The following is a 26,254-nucleotide window of genomic DNA, read 5'->3' as shown; positions in this document are numbered from 1 at the left end:
CGCCACGCCATTCTCCTGCCTCAGCCTCCCGAGTAGCTGGGACTACAGGCGCCCGCCACCGCACCCGGCTAATTTTTTGTATTTTTAGTAGAGACGGGGTTTCACGGTGTTGGCCAGGATGAGTCTCGATCTCCTGACCTCGTGATCCACCCGCCTTGGCCTCCCAAAGTGCTGGGATTACAGGCGTGAGCCACCGCGCCCGGCCGAGACATCATATATTTTCAAATCTAAACAGAGCCAGATATATCCTTCAGGTTCTGGCTAAAATTCTTCATCCTCAAAGACTTTATTGGCCAGGCACAGTGGCTCATGCCTGTAATCCCAGCATTTCAGGAGGTCAAGGAAGGAGGATTGGGCTGAACCCAGGAGTTTGAGACCAGCCAGGGCAACATATTGAGACACCATTTCTACAAAAAAAAAAAATTTAAGTTAGCCAGGCATGGTGACACACACTTGTAGTCCCAGCTACTTTGGAGGCCGAGGTGAGAGGATCCCTTAACCTGGGAGATCGAGGCCGCAGTGAGCCAAGATTGCACCACTGTATCCTCCAGCCTGTGCGACAGGGCAAGACACCATCTCTTTAAAAAAAATTTAAAAAGGGCCTGGCGCGGTGCCTCATGCCTATAATTTCAGCACTTTGGGAGGCCGAGGCGGGCGGGTCACCTGAGGTCAGGAGTTTGAGACCAGCCTGGCCGACATGGCGAAAACCTGTCTCTACTAAAAATATAAAAATTAGCCTGGCATAATGGCAGGCACCTAATCTCAGCTATTTGGGAGGCTGAGGCAAGAGAATCACGTGAACCTGGGAGGTGGAGGTTGCAGTGAGCCACGACTGCGCCAGTGCCCTCCAGCCTGCGTGATGGAGCAAGCCTCCCATCTCAAAAGAAAAAAAAAAAAAAAAAGAAGGTTCTGTGGACGAGAGGGAGGGTATGAGTGCAGGATTAGAGGCAATAATTGGAGGAAGTCTGAGTTTGAGTCCTAGCAAGGGAAACTGCGCGGACAACAGGACAGGCATGGGCTAATGTGCACTTTTTAATGAGAGGGGCTTACAGTTTTTATAGGATTCTCAAAGGAAGCCATGCCCCCACCCCCAGTTAAGAGCTACTATATCACCTGTTTCTAATTCTGACAGGACAGAAACCAGCAAGGTGGAAATCTTGGGCTTGAGAGATGGGGAGTAGAGGAGCTAGGAGCCCGGCGTTCTTGAACCTGCCTCTCCCATCCGATGGCAGTCACCTGGGCTCCTAGCATGGGGCATTGCCACTCACTTGCTGACACCCTTGTTCACTGATGCGACCCCCATCCTGGCACCAGTCTCACCATGTCATCTCTGCTGCTGAGCCTTCCTCTTGAAGCCTTCAGCAATTCCTCAGCCCTCTGGTTTTCCTCTCTCCCCAATCTTTAAATGTCTGATTCCACAGGACTCTTTTTTTTTTTTTTTTTTGAGACGGAGTCTGGCTCTGTTGCCAGGCTGGAGTGCAGTGGCGTGATCTTGGCTCACTGCAACCTCCGACTCCCGGGTTTAAGCAATTCTCCTGCCTCAGCCTCCTAAGGAGCTGGGACTACAGGCGTGTGCCACCACACCTGGCTAATTTTTGTGTTTTTAGTGGAGACGGGGTTTCACCATGTTGGCCAGGATGGTATTGATCTCTTGACCTCGTGATCCACCCACCTCGGCCTCCTAAAGTGCTGGGATTACAGGCGTGAGCCACTGCGCCCGGCCAGGGCTCTGTCTTCTGTTCTCACTCTGCCTTTTCTTTCTTTTTTTTTTTTTTTGAGATGGAATCTCACTCTGTCACCCAGGCTGGAGTGCAGTGGTGCAATCTTGGATCACTGCAAACTCCGCCTTCTGGGTTCAAGCGATTCTCCTGCCTCAGTCTCCCAAGTAGCTGGGATTACAGGTGCCCACCACCATGCCTGGCTAATTTTTGTATTTTTAGTATAGATGGGGTTTCACCATGTTGGCCAGGCTGGTCTCGAACTCTGGACCTCAGGTGATCCACCCGCCTCAGCCTCCCAAAGTGCTGGGATTATAGGCATAAGTCACTGCCCCAGCCTCACTCTATCTTTTCTAGATCATCTCATCTTCTCCCAAAGTTTTGAATACTCTACATTGCATGATTTCCAGTATTTTTTCTTATCCCTTGGAAATTCTATAATTATTGAAAGAGCTCTTTCATCCTTAAACAGGTTTTTTTTTAAATCATGTGTTGCTCTTATGAATATAAGCAAAATTCATTGGTTTTCCTAAAACTTCTCCACATTAGCATTGCGAATTACTTTCCATTTGGAGTCACTAATATCTGTGCTTTTCAGATAAGATTGGTCCCTCTACGTTCAATAGCGTTAGTCTTCTAGCTTTTCTTAAATGAACCTATAAAAGAACTAAAAGCTGTTGGCACTGGGCTCTTAAGCTGCCCTCGAAATTATAAAGGGCTAGCCCGCTTTTTTTTTTTTTTTTTTTTTTTTTGAGATGGAGTCTCACTCTGTCGCTCGGGCTGGAGTGCAGTGGCGCAATCTTGGCTCACTGCAACCTCCGCCTCCCAGGCTCAAGGATTCTCCTGCCTCAGCTTTCCGAGTAGCTGGGAATATAGGCACCTGACACCACGCTTAGCTAATTTTTGTATTTTTAGTAGACAGGGGGTTTCACCATGTTAGCCAGGCTGGTCTCGAACTCCTGACCTCAGGTGATCCACCCGCCTCAGCCTCCCAAAGTGCTGCAATTACAGGCATTAGCCACCGCACCCAGCCCGCTCTTTTTAAAAAAGTAAACTTTTTAACACAGGCAAAAAAGCACAGTTCATAAGTATACAGCTTGATGAATTACCCAAAATGAACACACACCTAAGAGAACCATAGCATCCCAGAAGCTACTTTCTCCCCCCTTTCCAAAATTAACCCTTCAAGGGAATCACTGTCCTGACCTCTCATCATAGATTGGTTTCTGCCTGTTTTTGAACTTTATATAATGGAATCATACAGGAGGTACCCTTTTGTCACATGAAAACTGTATGATAGGCCAGACTCACGCCTGTAATCCCAGCATGTTGGGTGGTCAAGGAGGCTGGATCACTTGAGGTCAGGAGTTCGAGACCAGCCTGGACAACATGGAGAAACCCTGTCTCTATTAAAAATAGCCGGGGTCATGCCTGTAATCCCAGCTACTCGGGAGACTGAGGCAGGAGAATCACTTGAACTCAGGAGGCAGAGGTTGCAGTGAGCTGAGATTGTGCCACTGCACTCCAGCCTCCATCACAAAAATCAAACAAACAAACAAAAAAACTGTCTGATAGAGATGCCCTGTCCAAAGATGAAAGGGAGGCCTGGGGACTGTATCAGAGGGAGTGTGAGACACAGGACAAACACTCATTACTGCATCCTCATGCATCACAGGATTTGGACTCTCCCATCCTGGGAGTCTCTGATTCCAGGTTCAGTTGGCTAAAGGTGTTTATCAAATTACCCTGTTTAATAACACGGGGCACATTTTAAAAAGAAGCGCTTACATCCATCATATAGGCAAAAAGCAAAAAGATGGATAACACCTAATGCTGGGGAGGGTGTGGGACAAGGACATTTCCATTTACTGTACTATTATGAAAGTATATGATAGAGGCTGGGAGCAGTGGCTCATACCTGTAATCCCAGCACTTTGGGAGGCCAAGGCAGGTGGATCACCTGAGGTCACAAGTTTTAGACCAGCCTGGCCAACATGGTGAAACCCCGTCTCTACTAAAAATACAAAAAGTTAGCCAGGCATAGTGGCACACACCTGTAGTCCCAGCTACTTGGGAGGCTGAGGCAGGTGAATGGCTTGAGCCCAGGAGGTTGCAATGAGCTGAGATCATGCCACTGCACTCCAGCCTGGGCGACAGAACACGACTCCATCTCAAAAACAAACAAACGAACAAACAAACTCAAACAAAACTTTATATCTGCATACTTTCAGACCAGCTCACCTACTTACTAGAAATCTATGTACTATGCCTCAGTTTCCTCATTTCTAAAATGGGGATAACAGTGCCTACCCCAGTGAGCTGCTGTGAAGATTAAATGAGGACACACTGCACCCACCCACACCCACAGGCACCAGGGCACCTGGTATTTAGGTGTTAACTCTTACCTTTGTTTGATACATTGGGGAGATTACCTGATGTTTTCCCAAAAGACCTGCAAGACACTAATTTATTCCTACCAAGTAAAACGTGGCTCAGGAAGATGAAACTGGATCAGTGTCTCTCTAAAACAGCCCAAGAAGCAGGCCAAGGAGAGGGACAAGGAAGATAAATCTTTGGCCCTGGTCACAGGCGGAATTAAGAAATCTGGCAAGGTGGGGCGCAGTGGCATAGGCCTGTAATCCCAGGACTTGGGGAGGCTGAGGCAGTCGGATTGCTTGAGTCCCAGAGTTCAAGACCAGCCTAGGCAACACAGTGAAACCCTGTGTCTTATATATATATGTATGTATGTATGTATATAGACATATACATATATACACATACATATATACATATATACGTATATATACACATACACATACATAGAATATATATTATATATAATATATAACTATATATAGGCCAGGTGCGGTGGCTGATGCCAGCACTTTGGGAGGCCGAGGCTGGCAGATCACTTGAGGTCAGGAGTTCAAAACCAGCCTGACCAACATGGTGAAACCCTGTCTCTACTAAAAATACAAAAAATTGGCTGGGCGCGGTGGCTCACGCCTGTAATCCCAGCACTTTGGGAGGCCGAGGTGGGTAGATCATGAGGTCAGGAGTTTAAGACCAGCCTGACCAACATGGTGAAACCCCGTCTCTACTAAAAAAAAAAAAAAAAAAAAAAATTGGTCGGGCGTGGTGGCAGGCGCCTGTAATCCCAGCTACTCAGGAGGCTGAGGCAGGAGACTCGCTTGAACCTGGGAGGTGGAGGTTGCAGTGAGCTGAGATTGTGCCACTGCATCCCAGCCTGGGTGACAGAGCGAGACTCCGTCTCAAAAAATAAAATAAAATAAAATAAAAATAAATAAAAATACAAAAAATTAGTGGGGCGTGGTTGGTGGTGCATGCTGAGGCAGGAGAATCGCTTGAACCTGGGAGGCGGAGCTTGCAGTGAGCCAAGATCACACCACTGCACTCCATCCAGTCTGGGCAACAGAGCGAGACTCTGTCTCAAAACAAAACAAAAAAAAAGCTAAAATCTTACAAAAAGTGACCTGTTCCACTGTCCCTTGGGCCTGCGGTGATGGTGGGCCTGACTCCATTCGTCTTTAAACATCTCTATTCCCGGCCACATCTTTGGCCACCTATGCTAGAATAAAGTGTTGTCTTGGAGCCTGTTGTAAATTTAAGAATAAACTTTGTTAAAAAAAAAAAATACAGTGGCTCATCATCTCTTGAGTTGTTTTCACTCAGCCACTCCTACCTTAGCTGTGAATTTAAAGTAAAACAAGCCCCCAGAATCTTGCCAGAGTCAGCCCTTTGATCTTTGTTCTCCCCTGAGCTCTATTACCTGGAATTAAAACAACGCATTTGAAAAAAAGAAAAACAAGCAAGTTTCTGAGCTCACCCTAAACCTGCTGAACAGATTGACTGCGGTGGCGCCCCAGAACCTCTCACAGGCCTCTCAGCTGCTGCTAATGCCCGCTGAAGCCCCGACGCCCGGGTAAAACCAGAGCTGCCGGACCGGCTGCGGGCACTGGAGGACCCGGGGCTAGAGGGCGCCGCTCTCTCCCGGCTCGCGCATCGGTTCCCGGAAAAGCAGCTCTGTCCGCCGTTCGGCTGCGCTCACCTCCTTTCCGTTTCCGGTGTCCCCTACAGTCATGGCTGCCGCCGTTGCTGCTGCCGGTGCAGGGGAACCCCAGTCCCCAGACGAATTGCTCCCGAAAGGCGACGCGGAGAAGCCTGAGGAGGAGCTGGAGGAGGACGACGATGAGGAGGTACTAGGGCCTCGCAGGGTGCGGAGCGGGAAGCGGGACCGCTCGTGGGTGTGGGATCCGCGTGGTACGGGATCGGAGCGAAGCGGCTGCTTTGGGAGGCGGGGTTAGGGGCACTGCTGGGCCCTGGGTGCCCTAGCATCAGTGAGGCTCGGCGGCTCCCATTGCCGCAGCGGGGCCAGGAATGGATGTCGCTTTTTCGGCTAAGACCCGCGTCTACTCCACCACAGCTAGATGAGACCCTGTCGGAGAGACTATGGGGCCTGACGGAGATGTTTCCGGAGAGGGTCCGGTCCGCGGCCGGAGCCACTTTTGATCTTTCCCTCTTTGTGGCTCAGAAAATGTACAGGTAAGGAACTATGGCAAAGGCACTGGGTACGTGTATGGGATGATCGTGGTGCTGTGAAAGAACACGGGGTTTGGAAGCAGCAGACCTGCGTTGGGTGACCTTGGGCTTGTACCCTATCCTTTCTGAGTCTCAGTTTCCTCTTCCGTAAAATGGGGATTCTTACCTGGCAGGGGCGTTTGGGGGTTATTTCAGCTTGTTGGAGATAATTAATGAATAAGGAGCTTTGTAAGAACTCAGGAGAATGTTAATGTTAAACTGCCATCATTAAATGATACAGCTACCACAGCTGCTCCTCCTGTCTCTGGTAGGAGTATGGTGTAAGGAGCGGGTAGAATACGTTTATCAAAAACATTGGAGTATGTAATGTGAGAGGTTTGGTTACTGGGTAGTTCTTGCCTGTTTTGTTTGCATGTCTTCATGCTCACCCTCTGGGGGTTTTCCTCTGCAGGTTTTCCAGGGCAGCCTTGTGGATTGGGACCACTTCCTTTATGATCCTGGTTCTTCCCGTTGTCTTTGAGACTGAGAAGTTGCAAATGGAGCAACAGCAGCAACTGCAGCAGCGGCAGGTGAGCCCAGACCCTGGGCTTTTTGCCAGTGGTGGAGACGCAAGTTATTTCACTAACACATTGGTCCCCAACCTTTTTGGCACCAGGGACTGGTTTCATGGAAGACAGTTTTTACATGGACGGTGGGTTGGGGGTGGCGGGGGGTCGGGGGGCTTTCTGGATGATTCAAGTGCATTACATTTCTTGTGCACTGAATTTCTATTATTACATTGTAATATATAGTGAAATAATTCTATAATGTAGAATGAATGGGAGCCCTGAGCTTGTTTTCCTGTAACTAGACAGTCCTGTCTGGGGGTGATGGGAAACAGTGACAGATCATCAGGCATTAGATTCTCCTAAGGAGCTTGCAACCTAGATCCCTCGCATGCACTGTTCACAAGGGTTTGTGCTCCTATGAGAATCTTAACGCTGCTGCTGATGTGACAGGAGGTGGAGCTCAGGCAGTAATGTGAGTGATGGTGAACAGCAGTAAACACAGATGAAGGTTCTCTCACTTGCCTGCTGCTGATCTCCTGCTGTGTGGCTCGGCTCCTAACAGGCCATGGGCCAGTGCCAGTCCACAGCCCAGGGGTTGAGGACTCTTGTAGCACCTGAGTTGACCAACAGTTAATGTGTGGGTGGGGATTGGGATCGGGCCCATGCTCTGTTAGGTGTCTGACTGTGCTTTCAGTATTATTTTTGTAGACGTTGGCCCCATCAGGTATGGTGAGAATAAGCTCTCTAGGCCTGTATGATGCCTTACGCCCCTCCTTTTCTTTTCCAGATACTTCTAGGGCCTAACACAGGGCTCTCAGGAGGAATGCCAGGGGCTCTACCCTCACTTCCTGGAAAGATCTAGATTGTTATTGCTGTTTGAGCTGTCTCGGTGGGATAAGTTTGAAATTCAAGTGTTTGAACTGCTGATTATTTGGATTTTTTTTTTTTTTTTTTTAACTTTGGCACATTGATCTATCTAAACCTGGTGGGGAGAATTATCCCCACATTGTCTCATGGAAAGACTCAACTTGCGGCTGTGCCCTCCACACTATCCTTACTTCTGTCTTCACTCTGATACCAGAGTGCAGCCATGCAGACGGTTATTCCAGCTCTGGTCACCCGACTCCTTTCACCAAATTGCTCCTAACTGGAAGATCTCACTTTCCCCTTGTGGGGTAGGAACCGATGCCAGTGGGAGGGATGTGCCCCTGACCATTAATGACTGCTTTTTTTTTTTTTTTTTTTTTTTTTTTTTTAAAAGAATGGAGTTGTTGGGGAGGGACATGCACACAGTGTGAAACAGACAAAATGCATTACACCTGTAGTGTAAAGTGGCCACTATGAATCCCTATGTATGAGAGAAGGGAGGCTGGCTGCAGCTTCAGCCACAGAGTGGGAACTATGGAAGACAGCAGGAGTTCATTTCCTCTGCACATTTTGGCTGTTAGATCTGTGTGTGTGTTTAAAAAAACAGAAGTCAGTGCTCACTTTTTGTATTTAAATATTAAAAATGATTCCAACTGAAAGTGTCATCCTAAGTACCTTGAAATGAGACCAGGTCAGAGACATGTACTGCCTCTCACATTTTCTCACCTAAACCAGCAGCACCTCCATCTTAACACCCATAGGCCCAAATTGTTTCCAAAAGTGAAAGAATTCATTTTTAGCCAAGTACTTCATAGCAATCTTTGCCCTGAATTTAGGCAGTCACTTTGAGATCCATCAGCCTAAAACAAAGGATTGGGTCTATGTACTTCTTTAGTCTATAATGACACTGTGTAATTATAAAGTATTTATAGGGAATAACATAATACTGATTTCTGGGGAACAGGGGAGGGGGACAGAATTTTTTTTCTTTTTTTTTTTTTTGCCTGAGACCAGGTCTCACTGGAATACAGTGGTGTCATTTGGGTTCACTGCAACCTCTACCTCCCAGACTCAGGTGATCCTCCCAACTTAGCCCCCTGGGTAGCTATGACTACAGGTACACGCCACAATGCCCAGCTAGTTTCTTGTATTTTTGGTAGAGTCAGGGTTTCGCCTTGTTGCCCCAGATAGTCTTGAACTCCTGAGTTCTAGCCATCCACCCACCTCCGGCCTCTCGAAGTGCTGGGATTACAGGGGTCACACACCACGCCCAGCCAGAGTAAGCCTTTTGTGTGTTTATCAGATCAACCAATACTACAATCTAGGTGGTATTGTTCCCATTTTACAGAAGAGGAAACAGCCACAGAAAGGTAATTGCTCAAGGCCCCAGAGTTAAGTGCTAGACCTGGATTCAAATCTAGGCATTCCAACTACAGAACACTGCTGCCGTGCGCTCGGGATGGTGAGGCTGGGCCCAGGCCCGCAGGGCAGATACATGATCTTTCACTTGTTAACTAGGGAAAAACACTAGTCACCAGTGTGGTACAAACTTGTACTTAGGTGGATTCTTCAAATTGTCAAGATTAGTTTTTATAAATTAAAATAGACTGAAAAATGTCTTGGGGACATCTTTTGAACCAAATGCCATTTCAGTGACTATTTTGTCTGGATTTCTCAGGTGAAAGATTAAATCAAAGCATGGTATGTCTCTAAGAGATGACTTACGCTGGCAATGAATTCCTTTTAAAACAGCATCATACTAAAGTTTATTTCTCTTTACACAATTATAGAATTCAGGCAGACAGACATATATGGAGTTTTCAATTTTTAATATTTGGTTAAACAAAATACATCTTTTGTAAACAAACCCAGCACAAGGCCAACAACAAAAAGGAATAAAAGCAAGAAAAAAAGCCTAGGGTTGCCCGTTATTGGGCATCAGGGTCAGGCCTGTTCACTTCCTTAAAGGAAGTGGGGCTTTTTGCCCTTGGGCATCAGCATGGGTCCCTGTTCCTAAGCACCAGAATTGGATATGAACAGAGAAACCAGCCCTGAAATGTTTAAGCGTCTTTGCATATCCCATTGGCTCATGGACTCCAAGTGCATGGGGACTCTTTCAAGTGCCATTTGCACAGGCCCAAGCAGATTTGTGGAGAGGAGTTTCCTCCTCTACCCAAGAAATGGCTTACTGACAGTGCCAGTGGCCCCAAGGTCCTGCTTGTGACAATCAGCAAGGTTGGCTGTAACGTCTGGCTGGTGGTGGTTGGAATGTCATTGTGCAGGGTGGGAAAAGAGCTCCCTGTGGTGCCAAGCAGGTCTGGTGTAGAAAATGGTGCAGAAGAGACTGCGGCCGGTTGCTGAGAAGATACAATGCAGTAGCCGCTTGGTGGCCTGTTACTCAGCATAAAAAAAACGGCCTTGTTGGATTGAAGATACATGTGCAGAAAAAGTGCTGGTGTCAACATGCACTCCAGTCACAGAGGGGAGAAAGCCTCAGCTTCACCCCGTTAAGCTTGCTCAGGATCAACATGCAAGCCCCAGGCTGGCTTTGCTGCTGGAGAGAAGTCTGGCCAGTGGGGCAGCTCTCAGACCTGCCAAGACCATTGATCTGAGGGCCAGTGGGTCACCCCTGCCTGCCCACCTGCCTTGAGGCAACCACATCCACTTTGGAGACACGCGTGTGGTATGATACTTACTTCTCCTCTTTTGTTTTCCAAAGTTACAAGAGAAAAGTGGCCTACAACTATTTCAAGAGGTAGGGGCGGGTTGAACTTCCATTGATATATAGAGGAAACAACATGAAGATGACCAACCCAGGTCCTATTCCATCCATACAGCACAGAACCACCCAACCTGAGCTTGGCACTATAGTGGCAGCCTACGAGCCTAGAGTGTCTACTGAATTGTGGCTGCCCCTACTCCAAGAAGCTTGTCTTCACAATACTTTCCTCACCCAACTCTGCCCCAAATTAGTGGAATTTGATGTCAAAGGCAGACTTTTTTTTCTGAGTGAGTGAACTGGGAAAACTGCTCTTTGGCTTCTCTTTTGTCCCAGAGCCTCCTAAATCAATGTTGCGAAATGGTAGGGACAACACTGGAGTGAAGAAACCAAGCCACCCCATGGCTGTCCCAGTTTGGCTTTAGCCACATCCTGTTCGGTATCTTACTTCATACTAGAATATTAGTTAATTTTTCATTATAAAACTCTGCCGGGCATGGTGGCTCACGCCTGTAATCCCAGCACTTTGGGAGGCCAAGATGGGCAGATCACCTGAGGTCGGGAGTTTGAGACCAGCCTGACCAACATGGAGAAACCCTGTCTCTACTAAAAATACAAAATTAGCCAGGCGTGGTGGCAGGTGCCTGTAATCCCACCTACTCGGGAAGCTGAGGCCGGAGAACCGCTTGAACCAGGAGGCAGAGGTTGCAGTGAGCCAAGATGGTGCCATTGCACTCCAGCCTGGGCAACAAGAATGAAACTCAGTCTCAAAAAACAACAACAACAACAACAAAAAACCTCCACGTATGGCCATAAACCACCCTTAAACCTGGGGATAAGGGTTGTAGACAGCATGCTGTACCGCTGCTAGGGTTTTGGACATGGTTTCCTGAGAGACCTTTATGCTCTGGGTCCTTCAAACCAGTCACGTGGGGTTTGTGTGCACTATTCAGACCCACTGTTTTCAGACCCAGACAGGACGGAAAGTGGAGGCAGCATCTCTAGGTGAGTCTGGAGCAGCAGCGACAACTCAGCAGAACCTGTGTCAAGTCCTCATAGAAAAGGGAAAATAAGCTAGGATTCCCTCCCCACTCCACTTTCTCCTCTGTCTCTTAAAATAAAACAAGGGTTTGTGACCACTGGCCTTGAGTGCACAGAACTCCCACCTTCCTTGCCCAGGAACAAAATACTGGGTAGTTCTTATGACAGTCCACACGTCTGTCCTATTGCACTGTCAGATCTGAAGGGGAAAAACCTGATGAGATGTTTGGGGAAGTGGCAAGGGCAGACCCACTGTAGAGGCCACAGCACATCACAGAGGACTGAAGGGGCTGAGGCGAGAGGGAGGTTGGGCAGAACTGTTACACATCAGTCCTCCAACTCTGATGAGCCTCTACCTCTTCTGGTACCACCAGCAGGAGTTCACAGTTCTTTCCTCGCAAATGATGTTTTAGAAACTTCCTATGGAAAAAGAGAGAAAATGAAATGCTGGCAAGTTGCAAATTCCAGTCTCAGGACCACAAAGTCACCTGAAACCGCACTATACCCTTGGCGGTCCACAACACATCCCTGTAGTCATCTGGTTTTGGAGGGTTCCACATTTGATTACCCTCCAATCTGTCTAGTTAAAATTCCAACCTGAATTTTTGCTCATCCTTGTAGTTACTGCCAACAGTAGTTGGATCTGTGAATAACAGTACCCTAAGTATATAAAGGACTTTTTTTTGGTTGTTTGGAGACGGAGTTTCGCTCTTGTTGCCTGGGCTGGAGTGCAATGGCATGATCTCTGCTCACTGCAACCTCTGCCTCCCAGGTTCAAGCGATTCTCCTGCCTCAGCCTCCTGACCAGCCGGGATTAAAGGCACCCGCCACCACGCCTGGCTAATTTTTGTATTTTTAGTAGAGACAGAGTTTCACCATGTTGACCAGGCTGGTCTTGAACTCCTGACCTCAGGTGATCCACCTGCTTTGGTCTCCCAAAGTGCTGGGATTACAGGCGTGAGCAATCGCCTCTAAAGAACTTTTACAAATGTTCTTTGGTCCTGGGGAAATTCAATTCTCCCTGGCCTGAATGTTTGTCTTCCTTTCTATGAACCGGCAACTACACTGTCTCAGTTGTCTTAAACGGAGAGAACGTTACAATGCCAGCCCCACCAGACTAGAAGGCTGGTATCCCAGGCTGTGCATCTTCCCTACCAAAAGGACTTAAAAGTACTGATGGGCCATCGAAGATTAATGTCAGGTCCGAGACACTATGATTCTAAGGCAGGGAGGGAATCCAAGGGCACAGGAATTTCATTTCCTTTGTCCAATAACCAGAGATGAGCTCAGTGTCCCCAACATAAGAAACGAAGCAGCCTAGCACCTTAGTCACAAAAGATGCCGATTACCTGAGCTCGCTCTCGCCTCCAATCCACTCGGGCATCTTGAGTTTGGAGTCGAGGTTGTAGTAGGCCCCTCCCACCTCTCGAACACAGATCCAGTGCTGCCTTTTGAGGGGCAGTTTCAGTGGACCCCAGCATAGGCTGGAGGGCAGATTCATGATGAAGCCCATGACGTTAGTGAGGGCAATGACACTGACATCCCTGCAGGGGAGAAATGGTGGTAGGCTCTGAGGCAGCCCACTTCCCAAGGTTCCCTGGCTGTAATACCACAACTGGCTACCTCCCCACTCATGCCGTGAGCCCAAGTACTAAAAGCTTATACCACAACCGTGCTGTTCTCCATCAAGTCAAGCCTGATTCAGATTACCTGCGCTTGTCCCACCAAACAGCTTCATAGCCTTTGGTCTGAAGTGCTGCCATAATGACATTCACATCGTAGTTGCCATTTCCCAGCATGCTCTTCTTGTGAGGTGTCACCATGGTGTTTGGAGACAACCTACCAATGTGAAAAGAGGAGGGCTGAGACTTGCTGGCTGGCTAACCCCCGCCGACCCCGTACTGCCAGGGGCGGAGAGCACTTTATATCACTGCCCCTGGAAGTTAGTTTCCCCACATTCAAGTGCAATTTCTCCAGCTTCAACCTAAGTATTTTGTAAGTGTTCCATGAAGGTGACTCACTTATGAAATCTCAGCCTCCTGCAGCCTTTCTGCTCTTCCTCCTGATACTGATCTTCCTGCCTCATGCAAGCCTTTTTTTTTAATATTGGAAAATAGGATTCAATCTTTTCATCTGCATGGATAGTAACTGGTGTCACTCTTGCTTTCCAGTTAAGGCCTGTACACTTGGTAATCATTAATCATTACTCAAAGGCATACAGGAGCCTAGACAGGTGACATAAATGTATAAGCTGGGGTTGGATATAAGGCAATAAAAAGTAGTGAGGCCTACTGGAATGCATGACCCACCTAAAGGCATTCTGTGTGTGTGTGTGTGTGTGTGTGTGTGTGTGTGTGTGTGTGTAGTACCTGAATACATTTTTCTTAAAATACCCAATAAACAACTGAAAAAACATTTGTGCCAGGCAAACAAAACTCAGCTGCAGCACTGGTTTGCCCACCCAGCTTGAAGCCATTTACTTCCAGGTTTCTTTAGCCAGTCTGTATTTCAAGACAAGGTCCATGCTGAAGGCATTTCTAATTCTATTATTTTGCTTTCATAAACTTGTCAGGCCAGGAGCTGAGGAAAGGCCATTTTGAAGGAAGAGTTCAAGGGTCATACCTTTGGACTTCGTGTGAAGGAGAGAAAGGGAAGTGTGGCAAGTTCCTCAGGACATAAAGTGCATGATCAAGAGGCTACTACATGCCATCTCCAGAAAAGGATCAAGACGTTAGGCCAAGGATGTCAACTCTAAAAAACTTAAGAAATCTTGTAAAGTATTCTTAAAATTTTTCTGTGCACAGCAAAAATACTGGAATGTTTTTTTCTTTTTTTTTGAGTCGGAGTCTTGCTCTGTCGCCCAGGCTGGAGTGCAATGGCGCGATCTCAGCTCACTGTAACCTCCATCTCCTGGGTTCAAGTGATTCTCCTGCCTTAGCCTCCCAAGTAGCTGGGATTACAGGTGCCCGCCACCACGCCCACCTAATTTTTGTATTTTTAGTTGAGACAGGGTTTCACTATATTGGCGAGGCTGGTTGGTCTCGAACTCCTAACCTTGTGATCCACCTGCCTCGGCCTCCCAAAGTGCTGGGATTATAGGCGTGAGCCACTGAACCCAGCAATACTGGTATTTTTCAAATATAAAACATATTCCTGGCCAGGCACGGTGGCTCATGCTTGTAATTCCAGCACTCTGGGAGGCTGAGGTGGGCAGATCATTTGAGGTCAGGGGTTCAAGACCAGCCTGGGTAACATGGTGAAACCCCGTCTCTACTAAAAATACAAAAATTAGCCAGGCGTGGTGGTGCATGCCTGTAGTCTCAACTACACAGGAGGCTGAGGCAGCGAACTGCTTGAACATAGGAGGCAGAGGCTGCAGTGAGCTGAGAATGCACCACCGCATCCAGCCTGGGTGACAAAGCAAGACTCCGTCTCAAAAAACAAACAAACAAAACAAAACAAAACCCCATGCTCCTGGCCAGGAGTGGTGGCTCACACCTGCAATCCCAGCACTTTGGGAGGCCAAGGTGGGAGTGTCGCTTGAGCCTGGGAGTTAGAGACCAGCTTGGGGAACATGGCAAAACACTGTCTCTGCAAAAAATATAAAAATTAGGTGGGCATGGTGGCATGTGCCTGTGGTCCAAGCTACTCGGGAGGCTGAGGTGGGAAGATCACCTGAGCCAGGGAAGTCAAGGCTGTGGTGAGCCATGACTGCATCCAGCCTGGGTGATAGAGTAAGACCTTGTCTCAAAAACAAACAAACAAACAAACAAACAAACAAAAAAACAAAACAAAACAAAAAACAAACAAACAAAAAAAAAAACCAACAAAAAAAAACACCCCCAAAATTAAAAACAACAAACATACTCCTGCCACTGCTTAAAACCTTCCGATGGCACCTAAAGCACTTAAATACACTCAAACCACTTCCTTTGGCGTGCAAGGCTCTCAAGGTCCTGCAGATCTCATCTCTTACCTTTTATTACACTGACCTTCTTACTGTTCCCTAAAAACAAAGCTCTTTTTCTCACTGTGCACTCATGCACTCACTCACTGTTCCTGCTGTCTAGAAGGGTTCTTTCTGTAGTTCCTTATTGTTTGGGTGTCAAACGTTACTGCCATAGGGAGGCCTTTTCTTTTCTTTTTCTTTTTTTGAGACAGAGTCTGGCTCTGTCGCCCAGGCTGGAGTGCAATGGAGCGATCTCGGCTTACTACAACCTCCGGAGAGGCCTTTTCTTGACCACCCAACCATAAGTTTCTCCCAGTCACTACCTCACATCAACCTTTTGATTTAATTACAGCCCTGTCACTACCAGATGTGTTTCTCATTGGTCTGTTTTTCTACACTAGACTGACAGCAGGGGCCTTGACTATCTGTGAACGCTACAGTGCTAGGGCCTAAAGAGTGCCTGGCACAAGACAGGTGCTCAAGGAATGTTTGCTGAAATGTTCAGTGTTTATTTTTGTTATCCTTCTCTTTCCCTGTAAACATTAGTAACTGACTCTTAAAAGGGCTTATATGCTCATCTCCAGGGCTAGCAAAGAAATCTGCAACCAAACTTTATCTTACCTGTAATAAGTATCACTTATTGAAAAACCTCTGTGCTAAGCACTGTGATAAGGTACTTTAACTTGCATTTCATTTAATCTTCACAATAAACCTATGAGGATATGAATTATTTCTGTTGTATAGGTCCATAACACTGAGGTTTGGTGGTTTTAACTGACCTGCCCATGAGCACTTACAATTGACAGAACTAGGATTCCACCGTGGATTCATTTGAATCCAAAGTTATGCTTGCTGTCTTACAGCAAGGACCCAAGAATCAGAGTGGCAGGGGATGGGGGCTTGAACAGAGGAGAGGCCAGCTACATCCCTGAAGACTGGGGCTGAAACATAGCTTAAAAAGACAAAGGCTCTCCATGGGTTCTCGCACATTTGGATTAAATGAGAACACATTGCCAGGTGCAGTGGCTCATGCCTGTAATCCCAGCACTTTGGGAGGCCGAGGTGGGAGGATCACTTGAGGCCAGGAGTTTGAGACCAGCTTGGCCAACATAGTGAAACCCCATCTCCACTAAAAATACAAAAAAATTAGCCAGGTGTGGTGGCAGGCGCCTGTAATCCCAGCTACTTGGGAGGCTGAGGCAGGAGAATAGCTTGAACCCGGGAGGCGGAGGTTGCAGTGAGCTGAGATCATGCCACTGCTCTCCAGCCTGGGCAACAAGAGCAAAACTCTGTCTCAAAAAAAAAAAAAAAAAGAACAGAACACATATGAAAGAAGGCCTAACCCCAGATATAACTGGTTCCTTTCCCTTTCCCAAGTTTCTAATAGCTTCTTGTTCCTTTCACTGAAGTCTCTGACCAGTACATGAATGAAGGCTCCAACAAGGAAAATGCTGAGTCTTCCACCTCATTCACTAACTCCCTACCAGGCTCAAACCTTAGAGCAGCGCTTCCCAAGGGTGCTCCTGGAGATGCCATTTCCATGTTCATTAACAGAGGATCCCAGAAGGCATCCAATACAGTAACAGCTGAATGAACCAAGTAGGTAAATGGGTTTCCTGCGGAATTCCTGGAGTCCCTAACATGCTAATCTTCACCTTGAGTCTCAAGGAAAGGGGGTTATATAACATGCTTCAGTTCCCAAACAAATTTGAACACACATTTGTTTTGAGGTGTACCTTACAGAACTAGCGTTCCAATGATCTTTCTTCCCTGTCCTTCATCTTCTGTCTTCGATTCAAATCCTTTCCTATTACCACTCCCTCTCTCTCCTAACCAGAGGCTCCTCACCTCACACCTTGACTTTTGAAACAGATTCCTAAATTGATCACTTTGCTTCCAAGCGCTCCTTCCACCAGTTCAGCCTCTATGTTCCTGCCAAATTCACCAAGGCATCAATTTACTTCCCCTTGTAGATATAGGAACTGACAATGGTACCAACTGCCTGGCTGGCCAGTTCTACACTTCCTGGCCCCACTTGGCCAGCTATATCCCTCTCACTGGGCTTAGTGCACTTTAGGCACCATGATCATATGGTCTTTTTTCTATTTTTTCTTCCTCTGTCACCTAGGCTGCATTACAGTGGTATGATTGTGGCTCACTGTAGCCCCAAACTCCTGGGCTCAACTGATCCTCCTGTCTCAGCCTCCCTCTTGAGCCACTGTGCCCAGCAGCCTCTATTCTTTTATCCTATTTCCTGTTCCAATCCAAATCCTACAGCTTCTTCACACCCTATCTCTTCCATAGGATCCTCCCTGGATCCTCTGTGAAAAAGGAGGGAGAGTGAGGACCATACATATGTGAGTTCATATCCAAGCACCATCAACACTAACTGTGGGATTTAATCTCCATGCCTGTTACCTTGCCTGTAAAAATGGAAATAATTACTATTTTACAGGACTGTTGCAGAATTCAGTTATTTTATATATGTTCAATCAAACACTAAATCCCTGGATAGTTTTTTACTCTATATCCCTCACAGCTACGCACTGGCAACTCAATAAACACATGTTGGGCAATTTGAATACAGGAAATGTTGAGTAGCTTCCATCTCATTCTAGAAGAACGCTCATTTGAATAAGTGGTGCCCACCCAGTGTATTCACCACACCAGCACTTGCTTGTACTTTAACAGTAATCAAGTGGCCACTGTGTTAGCTGCTTTTATGGGCTTTATCACTTCCAGCCATCTTGAGATACCGTAAACATGGAAGCTGAGGCGCAAAGGTTATGGTGACTTGCATAGTCAGGCACAGCTGGTGAGTGGCAGGGCTAGGGTCAGCCTCTACCCTAAGACAATACTGAACAGTGCTCTGGATATTTCAACACACCAGTCCCACTGAGTTCCATGGGATCCTGATGATTCCAGTGGAAAGTATTCTTGAGACTCCTTGGCAAACTCCTGTTCAGGACTATCTTAATGATTTCCATAGAAATTCTGGGCTACAAAGTGAGCCTCTCACTTCTGTCATCACAGCCAGAGGTTAGAGCTATGAGATGTGAAGTGATGTAAAAGTGAAAAGACGGGCCGGGTACAGTGGCTCAGGCCTGTAATCCCAGCACTTTGGGAGGCCGAGGTGGGCGGATCATGAGGTCAGGAGATCGAGACCATCCTGGCTAACATGGTGAAACCCCATCTCTACTAAAAATACAAAAAAGTAGCCGGGCATCATGGCGGGCGCCTGTAGCCCCAGCTACTTGGGAGGCTGAGGCAGGAGAATGGCCTGAACCTGGGAGGCGGAGCTTGCAGTGAGCCGAGATCGCACCACTGCAATCCAGCCTGGGCAAAGAGCGAGACACTCAGTCTCAAAAAAAAAAGGTGAAAAGACGGGCCCCAGGTCTTCCCACTGTCTGTGTCCTCAGATAAGTCCCTGTTCCTCTCTCGTGGTTTCCACTGTGTCTATGGTGATGATTTTGGATATTAATGAAAAAGGAGATGGGAGACATTTCATCAAGATTCTTTTCCCCGCCCTAATTCTTTCTTTCCTTATCAGATCTGAAGAGATGTGACATTAGAAAATATGGCTCAGAACTTCCTGATGTTTCTAAATCAGGCATGGGTCAAAGAGCTAGGCACACATTAATAATCTGTAGGTGTTAGCTGTTATTACTACGTGTTTGCCTAGCCCTTGGACAAGAGAATTCAAGTCTCTAGAGGTTAATACTTAACAACAATTTTTCTCAGTTAAAATCACCACACTTTTAAATGTGGCCCCTTCCTCCTGCTCAGGGACTATGTAATGGGGAGGCTGGAATAGTCACCCTCTGTGGTAGAGAATGCTAGTTGTTCACCAATATCCCCAATCTCTTTGTCCCTTCCAACTTTCTTTTTTTTTTCTTTTGAGACAGAGTCTCGCTGTCGCCCAGGCTGGAGTGCAGTGGCGCGATCTTGGCTCACTGCAGGCTCCGCACCCCCGGGGGTTCACGCCATACTCCTGCCTCAGCCTCCCGAGTAGCTGGGACTACAGGCGCCCGCCACCTCGCCCGGCTAATTTTTTGTATTTTTGGTAGAGACAGGGTTTCACTGTGTTAGCCAGGATGGTCTCGATCTCCTGACCTCATGATCCGCCCGCCTCGGCCTCCCAAAGTGCTGGGATTACAGGCGTGAGCCACCGCGCCCGGCGTCCCTTCCAACTTTCATTAGATTTTTTTCCCTTGACACCAAGCTACTTTTCACCTAGATTTTTTTTTTTTTTTTTTTTTTTGAGATAACGTCTCACTCTTTTGCCCAGGCTGGAATGCAGTGGCACGAACATAGCTCACTGCAGCCTCGACCTCCTGGGCTCAAGCCATCCTCCCATCTCAGCCTCCCAAGTAGCTGGACTACAGGCGTGAGCCCCCCTTCCTAGCTAATTTTTAAATTTTTTGTGGAGATAGGGTCTCACTATGTTGCCCAGGCTGGTCTCAAACTGCTGGACTGAAGCCATCCACCCAACTCGGCCTTCCAAAGTGCTGGGATTACAGGCATAAGCCACCAAGCCCAGCCGTGGTTAAATTTTAATATTAAATATCCAAGGCTGGGCGCGGTGGCTCACGCCTGTAATCCCAGCACTTTGGGAGACCAAGGTGGGTGGATCACAAGGTCACGAGTTCGAGACCAGTCTGGCCAACATGGTGAAACCCCGTCTCTACCAAAAATACTAAAATTAGCCGGATATGGTGGTGGGCGTCTATACTGTCAGCTACTGAGGAGGCTGAGGCAGGAGGATTCCTTGAACCCGGGAGGCGGAGGTTGCAGTGAGCCCAGATAGCACCACTGCACTCTAGCTTGGGCAGACAGAGAAAGACTCCGTCTTGGGTTGGGGGGGGGCGGAATCCTATTTGGGAGAGGAATGCAGAGCTAGATGTAAGAATCTGATCACTAAAAAACTGGGATGAGTCTAGTGAAAATGTTTCAGGCCTGAGCATTTTCAAAACAACCTAGCAAAGCTGCCATCATATAATTTGATTTCTATGATCCTTTTTTTCAAACCTTAGACGCTTTTTTTTTTTTTTTTTTTGAAAGATGGGAGTCTCACTCTGTTGCCCAGGCTACAGTACAGTGGTGCGATCTTGGCTCACTGCAACCTCCACCTCCCGGGTTCAAGCGATTCTCCTGCCTCAGTTTCCTGAGTAGCTGGGACTACAGGCGTGCGCCACCACGCCCAGCTAATTTTTGTATTTTTTAGTAGAGACATGGTTTTGCTATATGTTGGCCAGGCTGGTCTCAAACTAACCTCAGGTGATCTGCCCGCCTCTGCCTCCGCGTGCTAGGATTACATGCGTGAGCCACCGTGCCTGGTCCACATTCTTTATATAAAATGATGAGATCTAATATCGACATCTGTATACATATACACTGATGACACTTGCCCAGTGTATCTTTTCTTCAATTTCACAGGTTGAAAACAGATGCTTTTTAAACAAATGACCTCTTTTTGCAGATGTTACCACTATGTTCAAATCCTGGACCAAGCCTCTGACACACCTGACTCCTCTCTTCCTGTCCTTGTTGCCACCATGTTGAGTCATTAGCTTAGCTCTGAGTTCCTATTCATTTGTAAGCATGAATCATCTCATATCCACAACTCTATTGAAACTCCACCCTGCTTTTGTATTTTGCTTCTTTTTTCTGGCTAAAATTCAACTGCTAGGATGAACTTCCTCTCAACGAATAGTGCTTATCAACATTTCACTCCCATTTCTACCATTCACTAGCCACACTTTTAAACAGCATAGAATTATATCTGCTAAGGTCCAAATTGATCACTTTTCACTTTTTAATTGCTCTGAATGCCAGGGTTCTAACTTCACTTAAATCTAATCTCAAGGCCTGGTTAAAGCACAGCTGAGATGTGCTTCTCAGGGGCTGAGGCCTGTTCGACTTGTTTTCTCTATGGTGCCTCATAGTGCCTGGCACTCTGCAGGCAGCTAGTCAATGTTTGTTTAAAAAATTCCGTCTTCTCTCCCTCACCTCTTCTCCCTTTGCTTTTTCCTCTAGATTCCTTTCACACTTCTTTATTTTTTGTTCCCACCTACTCATACATTCTGTCAATATAAAATACTCTACGCAGAATTCCACTTCTGGAGTTGGGACAGAATACATGCCCTTATGTGCTGGCTTGCCAGCACTTTTTGGATCTTTAGATTATGCTGCTAGAATTGGGGAAAGCAGTACAATTCGCTAAAGCTTCAAAAGGAATAGGATCTTAGTTCCATGTGGGCATTAAGCAATATTTAGCATTCTTGTATTCAGGAGAACAAAGGTGAGAAACTCCTGTTATCATCCACACACGCTTGATGAGCATAGTCCAGAACGTCAGTGCTGGCCCAGCTCAGCAGCTAGAGGAACAGCTACTGACGGCACTCTACAGGCCCTTCCAGTACTCGAGAAACAGGACAGCGGTTAGTGGGGCAGGTTCTAGAGTCAAAAGGCGTGGGGCCAAATCCTGCCATCAATAGCTGTGAACTCTCTGTGCCATGATTTCCTCATCTGGAAAAATGGGCAACAGAATCCATCTTGGAAGATCAGTGTGAGGACTGAGTGGACACAAGGAAAGCACTCAGAACGGTGCTTTGCACCAAGTGTTCATGTGTGTTAGTGATCCCATCATTATTCCCATAGTCAGATCAGGGCCCAAATGTACAGAAGTGAAAACTTTTCTACCACAGTGTGACTGGATACACAGAATCTTGTTTCTGGAATTTATTTACTAGTGGGTGAACCTGGGCAAATCGCCTAAAATGAATCCTAGTTTCCTAAGTTCATCACTGATAAGGTTGTTGCAAGATTGTTCGTAGCTATCACAAAGTACTAAGCACATTTAGGTACTCACCCTGAGTCCTTTCCTTCTCCCTAGTTTTAGATCAGGAAATAATTTGCAAATATCTGATTAGGAGTAGGAGAAATACTAATGGCTGGCCAAAAGGAAGCAATCCAATGTACTGGGTTCTCCTTTCAGTGACATGACCTGATGATCTCCCAGTGCCCCAGGTCCTGAAGAGTCAATTCTACTTGCTGCCAGATAATGGCCATGATGCAAATGATATATTTGCTCTGGTAAGGCATTACTCTGGTTACTACTGGCATTGGAAAATAATTACTCTCATTATAGTTTTGTCCGCATCTGGGGATTAACATTCTTCTAAGAGTAGGCCTTTGGCTCTTTCAGGGCAAATGGTCCATACCTGTGTTTTACAAATCACCCCAAATAGGTTGCTTCCAGCTATAATTCTGGTCCCTATGTGGCAATAATTTCATTTCCAAGCTAAGAGAGTAAGAAAAAGGTCTTCTGGAATTGCCAATACGCACTGCTTGAAGAATGCTTGAGCTTCTCTGCAGTGAGGACTGCGTGGGCCTAACCCTTTCTAGTTGGGGTCATCAGGCAAGATCACCACCTGAGTTGCTATGGACTGCAGACATGCTGTTGTGTCCATTAAGACACCACAGAACTGACTCTCAAAACCTTTAATAAAGTAATTCTAGAAAATCAAAGCAAAGAGAAAAAAGCTGAACTTTTTTTTCCCGAGACCTGTCACCCAGGCTGGAGTGCAGTGGTGCAATCTTGGCTCACTGCAACCTCCAATTTCCAGGTTTATGCGATTCTCCTGCCTCAGCCTCCTGACTAGCTGGGACTACAGGCGTGCACCACCACACCCGGCTAATTTTTGTATTTTTAGTAGAGACGGGGTTTCACCATGTTGGACAGCTGGTCTCAAACTCCTGAACTCAGGTGATCGGCCCTCCTCGGCCTCCCAAAGTGCTGGGATTACACCGTGCTTGGCCAAAAGCTGAACCTCTATTAACCTGTGGGGTGGCATTTGTTCTAAGTGGGTAAGAAAGGCCATCTAGAATAAAGGAGAAAGAAGAGATCTGCAGTCAACTTCAAATTATAGCTTTGCTATTTAGAAGCTATTTGGACATATTACCTGACCTTTCTGCCTGTTTATCAGTAAAATATAGGCAGTGAAATGACTGGTAGGAGAGCTACACAAAGCAATGTACGAACAGCACTACTGCCAGAACATGGCCTCACAGAAAAGCTGAGCATTGTGTATACATCTTGCTTGTGGTACCCACCACATTCTACCTTTAATGACAGGTGACTGAACGTGTACGTATCTGGTCCCACTTCTAGACTGTAAACTCCTCGGCAGCAGAACTTTAGAGGCATTATAGCACAGTGGTCAACAGCATAGATATAAGAATTCAACCCCAGCTCCAAGTCTTGTTATCTTGGGCAAGGTACTGAACTAAATGTGTCTTCATCAGTAAAATGGAAATAACATCACGTGTTAACACGTATTCCATGGGATTGTTGAACAGATCACTCAAGAAAACACAGCTAAGGCTATGAGTACTTTCCTAGCCCACAGTAAGTGCCCGATAAATAGCAGTGATTATCTTTTCCTGTCTTGTGTCCCTTATACCTGCTAACGGCATCTAGCTAATACCTATAGCTTTGAAGGTTTATGAAGCTGAGACACTGCCCCACCCACAGAAATCCAGAAATATCAGTATCAAGATGCCAAGAAGGGTCCCCTACCTCTGGAAAATCTCTTGCAGCGTATCCCGGGTGAAGGCATTGCTGTCCTGGAAGACGTTATTGAGGGCGTGGAGGGCACAAAGCTCCCTGCGCTGTTTCTCATGGTAGATTTGTGGGGGTGCTGCCTGGGGCAGCTCCAATGATTCAGATTTGGCCTTGTCTCCTTTCCATGGCACACAACTCATGTTTTTTGTTTCAGGTTCCAGAGATGGCTATAAACACCCCACTCTTCCCTCTAGAGGAAGAATGTAAGCTTCTCAGTCTTTTCCGGATTCCTGAGGTCCACCTTATTCTCTGGTGTCCATGATTTATGCTTTGTCACTGGGAGAAAACATTGGAATCAAAAGGAAAAAAAAAACCCACCTCTTCTCTCCTCAATAGAAAAATAACTTTTGGATTACTTTTATTTTGCTACCACTGTCAAAGTGCAGAATTTAAAAAAACACATAAAATGTAAGACCTTGTTTCCGTTTCCCCACCCCTCCCTCCCACCCCCCTCCAAAATCTCCACGATTTTCTTGCTGTTTCCCTCTGCAAATGCCAGGCCTCAAAGCAGGAGGACCGAAAAGAATCGGTCACATCGCTCCTTTTCTTCCATTTCTTTCGAACCACGACGCCAATGACTCGGGAGACAAGGCCTGGGTGACGGATAAAGCGCACGAGTCGAGTAGCTAGCGCGGACCGGCAGGCGTGGGACCGCGAGCCGCGCGGGGGCCTCGGGGGCAGCCCTCCATCCCCTCGGGTACGGTAGGGCCCGCAGGGCGCGGCTCCCTCGGAAGGCGCGGACTCTCGCCCTCTGGCCGCGGCCCTGCGGAGGAGGAGACAACTCCGGTCAGTGGCGAGCGGGCGCGGGAAGTGCGCGGCGGGGCCGGCCCCTGCCCGAGGGAATGTTCCGCGCGGCGACGGGCTGGCTCGCGAGGGGTGGGGCCGGACAGTCAGCCTCGCGCTCCCGGGCCCGCGCCCACCCGGCTCGCAGCCCCTACACAAACCTCCCCGCCCGTCACGTGAGCGCAGGCCCAGACGCCCTCCCGCCGCGCCCCCGGCCGCAGACCCCAGCGCCGCCGGAACTGCTCGCCGCTGGCCGCCCCCTCACCACCGCCGGCCGTCACCTGGAGTGCGGGCAGCCAACTGGGCCGCGCGGGCGGGCGCGCGCACCTGAGCCCGACGTCAGCGGCCCCCGCCCGGCGCGTGCTCCGGAAACGCCCTCCCGCGCCGTCCTCGCTCCTCCCAGCCGTGGCGTCACGCCTGACGTAGGTCTGACGTCATCGGCATCGGCCTGGGAGCCGCGGATGCCGGGCGTGTAGGGCCGCAGTTGAACGTTTGGGGTGTTGCAGAGGCCGTGGGTGTGGGGCTGCGGGCTGCGGACCTCGGCGGCGGCCGGCAGGGTTGGGGTCGAGCCGCTCGGCTCGGCGCGGTCCCTGGCGGGGCGGGGCGGCCTGAGGGAGTCCTGCCAGGATGCCAGCCTGCCCTTCTCCTGGGCGTGGGCGTTGTTTCGGGGCGGCAGCCAGGCCAGCGGCTGCAGTCCGCGGCTTTCCGCACTCCTCCCCTCTCTGGGCTGGGCTTCTCGGCCGAGCGTTCTAGCTCCTTCTGCGTTGACTGTTTTATGTGTGGTTAACGCGCGGCTCACCATGGGGGATTTTGAAGCACCTGATTCAGTCGGGCGCGAATTGCCTTGATTAGTGGGCCTGACCGTGCCACACTGTCCAGGGAGCGCCAAGGGTAGGTGTCTCGCTGGGAGTCACATTTCAAGTGGAAAGGAGAATCTTGTTGCAGTTCCTTGGTGTCGCATTTCGGTTCACTACACACAAGCCACTGCCTTCTTGCCTGGGGGCTCCCCGCTCTTACGGTGGCTTCCTCTCTGCAGAGACCTCTGCGCGAGAGGTATACCTAAGCGCATTGTGTGCGTCTTCGGGAAAAGGCGAATACTCGCAGTCCCACGTGGATTTAATTTTTTTCCCTTTACCTACTCTTAGGGTGCGTGGTAGGCATCATTATCCACCTTAGCTGCCCTCCTTTTGGGTTTTCTGTAAAACTAGAAAAACGAGAAGACATTGTTGCACTTTAAATTTAGTTTTTTTGTTTTGTTTTTTGGAGACGGAGTTTCACTCTTGTTGCCCAGACTGGAGTGCAATGGCGTTATCTCCGCTCACTGCAACCTCCGCCTCCCGGGTTCAAGCAATTCTGCTGCCTCAGCCTCCCGAGTAGCTGGGATTACAGGCATGCGCCACCACACCCGGCTAATTTTGTATGTTTAGTAGAGACGGGATTTCT

At 48.0% G+C, this 26,254-nt stretch overlaps 2 protein-coding genes across 3 annotated transcripts; one reads left to right on the top strand and one right to left on the bottom strand.

Moving 5' to 3' along the window:
* The first annotated feature begins 5,793 nt into the window (after window positions 1-5,793).
* Window positions 5,794-8,352, top strand: TOMM22 (translocase of outer mitochondrial membrane 22). The gene is made up of 4 exons (XM_003264755.4): window positions 5,794-5,935; window positions 6,163-6,281; window positions 6,730-6,847; window positions 7,614-8,352. Exons 1-4 carry the CDS (start codon window positions 5,819-5,821, stop codon window positions 7,686-7,688), a joined length of 429 nt encoding a protein of 142 aa, XP_003264803.2. The 5' UTR covers window positions 5,794-5,818; the 3' UTR covers window positions 7,689-8,352.
* A 1,088-nt stretch (window positions 8,353-9,440) lies between these two features.
* JOSD1 (Josephin domain containing 1) lies at window positions 9,441-25,166 on the bottom strand. Of its 2 annotated transcripts, none has more exons than XM_030815540.1 (5): window positions 25,077-25,166; window positions 23,984-24,791; window positions 13,164-13,292; window positions 12,803-12,997; window positions 9,441-11,873 (listed from the first exon to the last, which is right to left on the bottom strand). In XM_030815540.1, the coding sequence occupies exons 2-5, from the start codon at window positions 24,166-24,168 to the stop codon at window positions 11,774-11,776; spliced, it is 609 nt and encodes a 202-aa protein (XP_030671400.1). In that variant the 5' UTR covers window positions 24,169-24,791; window positions 25,077-25,166; the 3' UTR covers window positions 9,441-11,773. The 2 variants fall into 2 exon arrangements, with proteins under 2 accessions (XP_030671400.1, XP_030671399.1); XM_030815539.1 differs by having other exon boundaries at window positions 9,502-11,873; window positions 24,973-25,111.
* Between the last annotated feature and the right edge of the window lie 1,088 nt (window positions 25,167-26,254).

The sequence above is a fragment of the Nomascus leucogenys genome, chromosome 7b (genome assembly GCF_006542625.1).
Source record: "Nomascus leucogenys isolate Asia chromosome 7b, Asia_NLE_v1, whole genome shotgun sequence".
Classification (NCBI taxonomy): domain Eukaryota; kingdom Metazoa; phylum Chordata; class Mammalia; order Primates; family Hylobatidae; genus Nomascus; species Nomascus leucogenys.
This window is presented reverse-complemented; position numbering and strand designations above follow the sequence as displayed.

Bases quoted from the DNA above. Each gene is read 5' to 3' on its own strand.
- JOSD1 (XM_030815540.1), bottom strand. From the start codon at position 24,168: ATGAGTTGTGTGCCATGGAAAGGAGACAAGGCCAAATCTGAATCATTG. The intron at 13,293-23,983 runs GTAGGGGACCCT...TCACATTGGTAG, and splicing joins CTGCAAGAGATTTTCCAGAG to GTTGTCTCCAAACACCATGG. The intron at 12,998-13,163 runs GTAATCTGAATC...TCTCCCCTGCAG, and splicing joins GTTTGGTGGGACAAGCGCAG to GGATGTCAGTGTCATTGCCC.
- TOMM22 (XM_003264755.4), top strand. From the start codon at position 5,819: ATGGCTGCCGCCGTTGCTGCTGCCGGTGCAGGGGAACCCCAGTCCCCA. The intron at 6,282-6,729 runs GTAAGGAACTAT...TTTCCTCTGCAG, and splicing joins GTGGCTCAGAAAATGTACAG to GTTTTCCAGGGCAGCCTTGT. The intron at 6,848-7,613 runs GTGAGCCCAGAC...TTTCTTTTCCAG, and splicing joins AGCAACTGCAGCAGCGGCAG to ATACTTCTAGGGCCTAACAC.